The 11452-nt window shown below is 35.7% G+C and overlaps 1 protein-coding gene across 3 annotated transcripts in view; it reads right to left on the bottom strand.

Annotated features, from left to right (window-relative positions):
* Positions 1–2345: 2345 nt before the first annotated feature.
* The window catches only part of FAM73A (family with sequence similarity 73 member A), a 74804-nt gene continuing 65697 nt past the window's right edge, over positions 2346–11452 (bottom strand). For all 3 annotated transcript variants that reach the window (XM_006774664.2, XM_006774666.2, XM_006774665.2), the window contains exons 14-16: positions 9105–9158; positions 6578–6694; positions 2346–4498 (exon numbers count right to left, since the gene is read on the bottom strand). In XM_006774664.2, coding sequence (XP_006774727.1) covers positions 4280–4498; positions 6578–6694; positions 9105–9158 — 390 coding nt within the window. In that variant the 3' untranslated portion in view covers positions 2346–4279. The remainder of the gene's footprint in view (positions 4499–6577; positions 6695–9104; positions 9159–11452) is intronic.

Genomic DNA, 11452 nt, shown 5'->3' with positions numbered 1-11452 from the left:
ACACGTATACTTTGACTTCATTCATTACAAAACTATCTTTTCTCACAGTTAGTACATAAGAAAATGTGGACACTTGATTTCAGTGCTTCTACAGTTCTCTGTTTTCTTAATATATTTTTTATTGATTTCAGAGAGAAGGGGAGGGTAGAACAATAAAGATTTAAATTAAAAAAAATAAATTATTAATTAAAATACTACAAGTACTTTGACTTCATTCATTACAAAACTATCTTTTCTCACAGTTAGTACATAAGAAAATGTGGACACTTGATTTCAGTGCTTCTACAGTTCTCTGTTTTCTTAATATATTTTTTATTGATTTCAGAGAGAAAGGGGAAGGGAACGAGAGATAGAAACATCAATGATGAGAGAGAATCATTGATCAGCTGTCTCCTGCAGGTCCCACAGTGGGGATCAAGCCCTGAAGGGGAATCTAACCATGACCTCCTGGTTCATAGGTCGACATTCAACCACTGAGCCACGCCAGCTGGGCTGTCTGTGTTTTCTATGACTGTATATGTGAGATCTTATGGAGACTGAAAGTGCAACAAGTGTGACCTTGCAAACATATAAGTATTGTATAAAATATTCAATACATCAGCAAGATATACCATCACTTTTTTATTTGGCAGCAGTAGAAATACATCCATGTTATAGTGCTTATTTTGGCTAAAGAGCCAGTGCTATTTTTCTGCTACTGTAGTGTTTCACTTTTACATAAATTAATTAGTGCAGTCCTTGCAGTTAGGAAATAGACACATTTACTCACATCAGCCAAGTAAAGCTAATACATGGTTGTTCTCAAACTAAGCAAAACAATAACATAACATAGTCACTAGGAACAAAAAAAAAGGATATCCTTATTTCCATTAATCACAGATTATACAAATTCCTATGTCTCACATACAGAGATATTTCTAAATTTGATTAAACAAATAACCAAAATTTTGAAATTAGCCTAATTTGTATAATCACTTTGAAATGTATATTCCAAATAATTTCCAATGTGTTCACATTACAATAAAAGCAAATTATGTTACGAACATAATTTAAAATTTCTGATTCTGAAATGTCACAGAGAAATATGTTAAAATGTTACTTTGGCATTTCTATTTCATGTGTTTAAAAGAATGACAAAGTATTCTTTTGTAACGCAAATAATCATTCCTCAGGTAATCATTTACGTAGAAAATGTTACATCTCAAAGCAAGAAAAAGTTGTAAATATTTTTTATAGTCAGCTAATTCAACAAATTATTCTAATCATGGTAAATAATTGCAAATAAAGAATACTACTTTATGAAAGTTCTTTGTAGTTGACTATAACAGTATGAAAAACAGCTTCTTTTTAAAAAGATAATCTTATTTTGACATTTAACAATCACATTGTAAGTCTTAGAGAAAAAAATAACTAGCCTTTTAGTTAAAGAAAAAATGTAGAGACTCCAAAACAGAAAAAAAAAAAATTACCAAGTATAAATCACCTGAACATTTATCTTTTGTCTTCCAGAAAACACAAGGGAAAAGAATCCATTTTCTCAGGACTAATTCAAGGTCCTCATAATTTACATGGGGAAGTGGGTGGTAGGACTCCTCTGGCGATGGCAATTTTCTGATAATGCTACCGTGAGTAAATGTTAAACACAGTTCATCCTAAAAGAGTTTAAACTAGTGTAAATCGATTTTTATTTTTAAAAACATTAACTGTTTAAGCCAATGTCAAGGCAAACTGAAACTGATGCATATGTCTTAAGTACTCTTCTGTGGTCAATAACTTAAGTCAACATTTCATGACTTAAATTATTACCTAAAGAGCTAAAACAATTTCAAGAGATGCTTCTTTTAAAAGGCCAAGTTTCTTCTCTTACAATAGAGTCTTTTTTTTTTCCTATACACATTACCCTGAAATTCTATTTGGTCACTCCTGACTCTTTTGTTAAAGGCCACAAAGAAAGAATCTTACTCAATTAGTAGCTACTGAACTGACCAAAAACTAATTAAATGGAAGCTCTTAATTAGACAAATCAACCTCTTGAATATGGACAAGCTTTAAAAAAATGCATATATATATGTATATATGTATATGTATGTATATATGTGTATATATGTATATATACACATATATATATATACACACATAATATTTTATTGATTTCAGAGGGGAAGGCAGAGGGCGAGACAAACAGCAATAAGAGAGAATCATTGATCAGCTGCCTCCTGCACACCTGCACTGGGGATCGAGCCTGCAACCTGGGCATGTGCCCTTGACCAGAATCGAACCTGGGACTCTTCAGTCCTCAGGCTGACACTCTATCCACTAAGCCAAACTGGCCAAGGCTGGGCAACTTTTTTTTTTAAAGGTGAAATATAAAAGCGAAAAAGAAAAAAAAATACCTTTTGGAAAGCCACTCATCTTACCTGATGAAATAAATTACTCAATTATCTTATGTAGTAGCAGCATTATTAAATAGTGCAATTCTTCAAAATAGTTTTCAAACAAAATCTTCCTCAAATAAGAGTACATTTAGCCCCCCAAACAGGAAAATTAATATAAGCAATAACTGTTTTGCCTACACGATAATGGGAATGTGTGCGCACACGTGTGTATGTGTGTGAATCATTCAAGGCCAGTGATAGCTCAACAAGAAGCTAAAAATACAAGATATAAATTAAAAAGTAAAACATTACATAATGTAATTTTCGCTTTAATGCTTCTAGTCATACTCCTCCATCAATAATCCAAATTATAAATAGCAAATTCTTAAATTAAGAATATATGTAAGAAAAGTCAAGGAGCTATATACTAAAAAAATTATTAGAACAATATTTCATATTTCTTAATGTTATAATCTGTACATTATACAGCATAGTACATGCAAACAGAATGAAAATGCTGAATCTCATATTCTGTAACTACTGTTACCCAAACATGGCACATACACAGATTTAAAACCTTAAAAGATTATGCTCCCCACCCCACTTTTCATTTTCTATTCCTTAATCAGAAACTAGGCACTTTAATCTAAAAATGCATTCTAAAAAAATATATTTAAGTCCTTCTGGGTAACTCGCTAAAATGAATAAAGCCTACTTTAAAAACAAAATCAACAAATCTAATCCATTTATATACTGAGTCAGCCACTCCAAATAAGTGGTATATAATTTAGACACAACTCTAAAAGTACCTAATATACTTTTAAAGAACTTTACTTATATGAACAACCCATTTGTTCATACATTCATCATAAAGGACATGAAACATACTTCTATACCATTAAAAATATTTTGTTCTATATTCACGGGGGAGAAAAACCCTTCTTTAAAACTGCACTAAAATTCAAACTATGAATAATATTTTAAAAATATGGACGTATTTGCTAAGTTCTCTGTGAGAACAACTAAAAAACAGTTTTAGAGAAGGAGAAAGGAGAAATGACTTTATTAAGATTAATAACTTCAGGTGTTGGGAGATAGTCTTAAAACTACACAGAAAAAAATTTAATTGCCTGTTATAGTTAATAACTGTTACCTTTTTAATCAATATTCATTGAAGAGAAAAATACTCTAATCTATAAACAGATAAAATAAATTTCTTAATCTCTCTATTGTAACTTATAGGTGCAACAATGTATTTTGGAAACTGCAGTAAATCTAATACAAACTTATAAACTTCTCAGTGTCAATTCATTTAAATGCTTTATAATGATAGTCATTACAATTTCTTTGATTTAAATACATAAGCAAATGCACAAGCAATAATGTAAGCAGTACATATTAAACACCACTACTGTCTAAACTTCATTAAACAAATGAACAACTTTACAATTAAAAATACATTTTCAGGCAAAAGTGAAGTTTGTGGACACTAGGAGTAATATATTCCTGTATGTGCAGGCCACTTAGGTCTTAGCTAAAGTGTGTGATTTCAAGGTGCAAAGCATAAAAATGGAGCTTTTGAGAATGAGACTAGACATTTCAGACAGCTTCAAGACGACATCAATTAACTCCCAAGTACTGGCTTCAATTCAAGCAAAATATGCTGTGTAATATGCAACATTTCATGACTTAGATTATTACCTAAAGACTGTGAAAAGCAGCTTTGGATACACTACACAGGGATTCAGGACTTCTGTGTAAGTACAGTACGGTCACTCATTCTTTACTAGATTTCTCTCCCTCCCTGAGACCATATCCACCAATTCTGTGTAATATATGTTACAGAATCAACAGTTATCTTAAGACATTTTATAGCACACCCAAACTGTCTGATTTTAAGAGACTTATTGAACTTTGGCTTCCACCAGGCCAGTGGACATAACCTGACCGTGACTACTGATACAACTGCTTGTATGCCTCAGCGCATCGGCTCCAAGATAGGCCGTCAGCAGTTCAGTGCGGCGAATAAGTAACTGCAGGAGGTCTTCGGCCAAGGTCTCGATGCTGGAATAGCGTACTTTCTCGAAGTCAAAAATGTCTTTGAGAAAGAAAAGAACCTGATTCTGGAAAATAAACACAAAAAAATTGGCACTTACTAGACCAAAATTATATTACCTCTAAATAGTCACTAATGTTGTCACATGCATTGCATTAGGAGTCAGAAGGCCTGAGTTCCAGTGCTAGTTTCATATCTCATTGGAAAGGGGTCACTGAACAAGTGATTAGACCTCTTTGGGTCTCATTTTCTTTTACTGTAAAATAAGGGGCAATACTTAGTGTCTTTTTTTTTTTTACCAATCAAGATTGATGTGATGTTATGATAAAAAACAATCAGTAGAAAATGCCTATAAACCCTAAAGCACTGCATAGAGGTAAGGGGCTATTATTAGTCCTTTCCCAATAACTGGAGTTTCTAATGTTACCTATGAGCACTGGTACTACTTCAAAGTAAACTATTTTCAATAATTATAACGTATAAGTTTTAAATGTATATTTTTCTGTACATAAAAAAACTTAGGATACATGCAAAATAAAAATAATTTCAGAAGCATGGAACAGACTGTGGAATATCAGAGGGAAAGCAGGGGTGGATGGGTGGGTGGGAAGAGATCAATCAAAGAACTTCTATGCATATATACATAACCCATGGACACAGACAATAGTGTGGTGAAGGCTCGGGGTGGCCTAGTAAGGAGGTAATGGGTAAGGGGGAGAAAAGAGGACATATGTAGTACTTTTAACAATAAAAATTTTTAAATAATAAAAATATTTCATTGCAGTAAATAAATATTTATGCTGAAATTCATTTTAAGCAAGTTGTATACTACTAAATATTAAGTTTCAGGCTATTATGCCAACATGAAAATAAAAGTAATTCCAAAGAGTGAAAACAGGAATATTTAATCTCTATCCTACAGAAAGCAAATGTTACAAAGTACTAAGAAGCCCAGCGGGCTGGTGTGGCTCATGGTTGAGCATTGACCTATGACCAGGAGATCATGGTTTGATTCCAGTCAGGGTACATGCCCGGGTTGTGGGCTTGATCCCCAGTGTGGGGTGTGGAGGAGGCAGCCTATTAGTGCTTCTCTCTCATCACTGATATTTCTCTCTCTTTCTCTCTCCTCCTTCCTCTCTGAAATCAATAAAAAAAATATTTAAGAAAAAAAAAGAGGTACTAAGAAGGCACACCTCTTAGAATCACCAGATACTGTAACTAGAAGGCTCATTAGGCAATTGATCTGTCAAGCTCCCGCATTTTAATGAAGAAAAGGAGGACAAGGCATGATTTTCCCAGAGTCAGACTGTTCATTAATGACAGACTTAATTCCCAGTCCAGATTTTTCCCACTAAACACACACCTTACCTTACATTTGGGAGATCAAGTAAACTTGTCAAAAAATAATGAGTTTTAAATGATAGTAAAATAAACATTTCCTAAATCATTTACATAAATGCTACATTAAGAGCACATAAACATAATTTTATTTTTTTAATGAAGGGTATAGTGAAACATCCAAACTTTCAAACATCAAAAACTTTCCAAATCATACTTGTTATATTTACTTTTTTATTTGTTCCTTGAAATTCGGCTTCAACTGAAGGCTTTTAAAACAGTTTGACTTTTCTTGGCACTGTGCCATGCAGAAACTTCTGCAATGAGCTATATAAATTGTTTTTTGGCAAACTTAAACTGCTGATGTTGGGATACAACTTTAAACTCTCATGTTATTTCTCACAACTGGGATTTTGTCATTCATATTACCTTGAACCAGAACTTTCTAAATTGCCACATGAGCAATAAAAAATTTTATTTACTTTATAAATTTCAAAAGCATTCAGGTATGAAGAACAAGCTGTCTTCAGCAATTTGACTATAGCATCATGACTCCAGCCAAGATCGTGCATCTATCACAGAGAGAACCAACAAGGTGATGGACTTGCATCTACTCCAGGAAAAAGCACCATAACTGTGTATTACCGATCTACCGGCACTTAAACACTGAATTTAGGTGACTTTTATAACTTCACCTTTAAATAACATTCTCTCCTCTACAAATGCAAACAAACAAACAAACCAAACAGAATATACCTTATCGGATTTTTTATTTAGAAAAAAGAAATGGTTCAATGACTGGACATACCTTAAAGAAGCAGCATAAATCATAGAGAGAATTTCTAGGGCCCAAAAAGCCCCAGGCGAGGACAGGGCTGATGTGCTCACAAATGGCATAGAAATGAGCAAAAAATCCATCCGGGATCTGTTGGGAAGTAAAAGAAAACCGAGTAATTTTTACCTTTTTGAATCTGCTTTCTCTTTAGAAACCTAAATTGCTATCCATCATCTTTTGAGGGGAAACCAAGGATCAATGATGAGCCAGCCTAATAAGAAAATAAACTTATAAGTAACTTTTAGTCACAGAATATTTTCTGTGAACTTCATAACCTAGCCAATAGTTTCAAATATGCTGAGAAACAGAATTTCTTAAAGGCATTTTCACTTCATAAAAAAGCAATCATCAGTGTTGTAACCAAATAAAAACAAGAATGGCATAATGTTCCTTAGCAGTATAACGTTTAGGATTAATGAGACCGCCAGGGCTTCAGCTATTAAAAAATTCTACTCAATCACTTAATTAGATTATCTGAAAAAGACTAAAACAAATTTTAAACGATTAAGTACAAAATAGTGCTCACTAGAATCCTAACTTTTCATTAAGGAACCAGCTATTATTGAAGCATTTAATTGTGTAATTGCCTCTTCTTGTGAAATAGTAAAACATACAGTAGTGATTTAGGAAACTCTCTAAGGTTATTAATAACTTGCTGAATGTCCCTGGTTAAATAAGGTCTATGGATTTGTCATAGCATATACGGGGGATAACTATGCCTTAAGATTCTGCCTCCTGGTGGGGTTATTTTCTATTTTACAGGCTCTAGGACATCTTCTAAACCTCAATTTAAGAAACATATTATAGCCGCAATTACCATTTAATGAGTACTCATTATATTCCAGATAATGTGCTAGATTCTAGTTAATTTAATAAAACGTTCCTGAAAAAGTAGGTCATGTAAACACCAATATGTAAAACGTGATACTTCAGAGAGATTAAATAACCTGTCCTAAATCACACATAGCCCACTAATGAAGGCCAAAACGTTATGAGGGATGCACTGAAGTTATTACTATAGCATAAGATGTTCTGCATAAATTAAAATTCTAAACCCCATACAGACTCTAAATGTATTAGGCTTTCAGACAGTTAGCATGGGCTGAAGTAATTAGAAGGGACATGCTTCCCCAAGGAATAATTGTTGAACTGAACTCAAAAGCAGGTAAGATTTAAGTACAAAGATTAGAGTATGGCATTCCAGGTGTAGGAAATAGTTCTCTCATAAGTTTCTGTGGATACAGAAAGAAGACTAAGGCCCAAGATTCATGCTAAGGAAAAAAAAAAAGTGAGATATAACGATAACGTTATAATTATGGAAACTACAATTATTAAAATCTTTGTAATGTTTACTCTTAATTTTATGTTTAAATTAAGCTTGTTGATACAATCTCATTTCATCCTTACAGCAGCCCTTGAAACGGCATTAACTCCATTCTGCAAACAGGAAAACTGAACGTCAGCTGATAGCAACTTGCCCATCATTGATCATACTGGCTATGTGACAATCAGACCCAGTCAACAAGTCTGTCCCCTCGCCCAGTGGTTCTCAAGCATTACAGTTTATAATCATCACTTAGGGAACTTGTTTAAAACACCAGGTCTCTAGAATAATTTTAAATAAGAATTACTCAAATATAGGGTCTCCAGAATTATTTTTAAGAAGCCCCTTCTGAAGATGCTGTGAGAACTGTGTTTTGAAAACACTGTCCTTGGCAATACCATCCCAAGAATAAGACTGATAAATACAGATATAATAATAAAAAAAAACTACAGGTTAAGTATGCAAATAATAATAATATAATAACCAATACTTGCAAAATGTACTATGCCAAACACTGTTGTAGGCACTATACATTTTATCTTAAAAAACCCCATGCAGTATACTCTTTTTGAGAGATGAGGAAACTAAGGCACAGAGAGGTTAAGCACCTTACGAGGCCATGGCTGATAAGTGGCATTTGAACCAGGCAGCTTCACTCCAGCATCCAAGCCCTTACCACAGGAGTGAAAGGTGAGAGCAGCATGCAGTGGGCGAGATGGGCGGAAGGGTGTACAACATGGAGGCAGCATAGAAACTTTGAGACTTTTTTTGTGGAGCCTCTCATTTGAATAAGAGAGCTATTAGAATCAGATCATTATTTCTCAATTGGATTACACAGAGTGGAAACCAGTATATTAAACAATTTTAAAAGACTTAAAACATCATTAAGTGGAAAAAACAAAAATCAAAACTCTATCAGAAGTTTCCAACCCTGAACCCTCTCCCACTTAGTAGAAACCCCATGCATGCCTCAATACTTGCTATACTGAACTCTACAGAAAGTTAAGGAAGAGAGAGAAAGAATTCAAAAAAGGAGAAGCCAACCATGTATCAATAAGTCACTCATCTAGCTTTAAGGACAGTCCTTCTGACCCGCCATTCCCACTTGAGAAAGGTCTTGGATTTTTTTTGACAGGAGCCTTGAATTACTCAACAAATAAGTCCAAGGTATTTTACCTTCATTTGTTGCCTTTTCTGTTTCAGCACTGACCAACAACTTGAAGCCACAGCCTAAATATATGCAGAGATGAAAAAAAGTCTTAAATTCATAACTATAAACTTTCTATTTAGAAAAGAGTAATTTTTTATTAGAAATTCAAAGTTGATGGGTCTAAAATGTCCAAAACATTAACTACTAATAAGAACTAGTCCAAGTTCCTTCTACTGTCTGCAAATATTGATATAAAAATTTTGTCTTTATAAATTTAACAATTAAATACAAAGCCTCTAAAGAAAAAAGGCTGAACTCTAGTACCAATGACATTGACAATTAGAATTCAACTCTCAGAGTTCTTTCTTTTTTATAGATATTTTTATTGATTTCAGAGAGGGAGGGAGAGGGAGAGAGAAATATCAATGATGAGAGAGAATCATTGATCAACTGCCTCCTGCACAACCCCCACTGGAAATTGAGCCTGCAATCCGGGTATGTGCCCTCGACTGGAATTGAACCCGGGACCCTTCAGTCTGCAGGCCGATGCTCTATCCACTGAGTCAAACCGGTTAGGGCAACTCTCAGAGTTCTTAAGTTCTGTTCCTATGTGAAAAGATATATATATACACACACACACACACACACACACACATATATAAAATAATAAAAGCGTAATATGCTAATTAGACCTGACAACCTTCTGGATGAAGCCAGGGCTGCAAGGGAAGTGTGGGTCCCAGATGCCAGAGGGAAGCCGGTGCTGGCAGCTGGGGGAAGGAAGGCCTACTCTTGCACAAATTTCATGCATCGGGCCTTTAGTGTGTGTGTGTGTGTGTGCGCACGCGCACACACACACACACCTACACTAATAAAAGAGAATCATACAAATTAACCATCACTTTGCCACTCCAATACACCCACAAGCCATGCCCACCAGCCAATCAGGAGCAAGTATGCAAATTAACCCAACTAAGATGGCGGCAGCCACGGAACTGGAGTGAGCAGGAGACTTGGGTTGTCCCCGGCGATGGAGGAAGCCAAGCTTCCCGCCTGCCCTGGCCGGACCTGGGCTCCGCTCAAGGCTACACAGTTTCAATTATAGAAGATAAATAAATCCCAGATACCTGCTTCCAGCCCGCCCTGGCCTCCGCTCAAGGAGGCACTGACAAAAAAAAAAAAAGGAAAAAAGAGAGGCTGGGAGCTTGGGTCGCCGGGGGGGGCATGGCCTGCCTGAAAACGGCCATCAGCCTCTCACCCAGGTTGGCCAGGCACCCCAGTGGGACCCCTCCCCCCCCCCGCCTAGCCTGCAAACAGCCATTAGCCCCTCACCCAGGCTGGCAGAGACCCCAGGGGGGACCCCCACCCTGAAGAGGCTGTGGCCAGACTTCAAACAGCCATCAGCCTCTCACCCATGTTGGCCAGGGATCCCAGTGGGAACCCCCACCATGAAGGGACTGTGGCCAGCCTGAAAACAGCCATCAGCCCCTCACCCAGGCTGGCCAGACACCCCAGTGTATAGATGCATATATACAGTAAGTGTTTTGTGCATAACAATGAAAACAAAGGACTTTTTCTTCAAGAATAGCACTGCTAGAAATAATTGTGGGTAAAGCTACAGTTTTATCCAAATAAAAAACTAAGAAATACAACCATAATGATAGGGATGAAACATCAACTTGGATCCTGAAGAAATCTGACCCTACTCTGGCATGTAGGGTCAACTTAAATCAAGTTCAGTTTACCAAAGAAGTTTTGGAAATGGAGATAACATGTACCTCTTATGGTTAAAACATACTTTGAAGGAAAAGTGGATTTATTACAATTTTTTTAAAAAAAATTTTAATCCTCATCTGAGGATATTTTTTTATTGACTTTTAGAGAAAGTGGAAGTGAGAAGGAAAGACAGAAAAATATCGATGTGAGAGAAACACATCGATTGGTTGCCTCCTGCACATGCCCCAACCAAAGCCCAGGTCGGGGAGGAGCCTGCAACCATGGCACGTGCCCTTGACCAGAATCAAACCTAGGACCCTTCAGTCCACAGGCCGACACAATATCCACTGAGCCAAACCAGCTAGGGCTGTTTTAAAATGTAATACAAATTTAATACAAACTTGCAAAATAATTGTGACATAGTCCATTGGAACACTTTTTTAAAGACTCAAACTTCATCATGAATATCTATTCTACCTACTTCCAGGTACACACTTAAAGCCCAACCAAAAAAAAAAAAAAATAAGTCAAATAGAGGTTTAATTGTGAAAAACAACAGAAACTGAAAACATTCAAAGTATAGATTACAGTTTAAAAACCCGTTTTTTGGGGGGAGGGGGACATGCCTACTCCTCCCCCTAATTTTATAGTATTTGGG

The sequence above is a fragment of the Myotis davidii genome, unplaced genomic scaffold (assembly GCF_000327345.1).
Source record: "Myotis davidii unplaced genomic scaffold, ASM32734v1 scaffold248, whole genome shotgun sequence".
Classification (NCBI taxonomy): Eukaryota; Metazoa; Chordata; class Mammalia; order Chiroptera; family Vespertilionidae; genus Myotis; species Myotis davidii.
The sequence above is the reverse complement of the archived record's forward strand: the minus strand, read 5'-3'. Positions and strand labels throughout refer to the sequence as shown.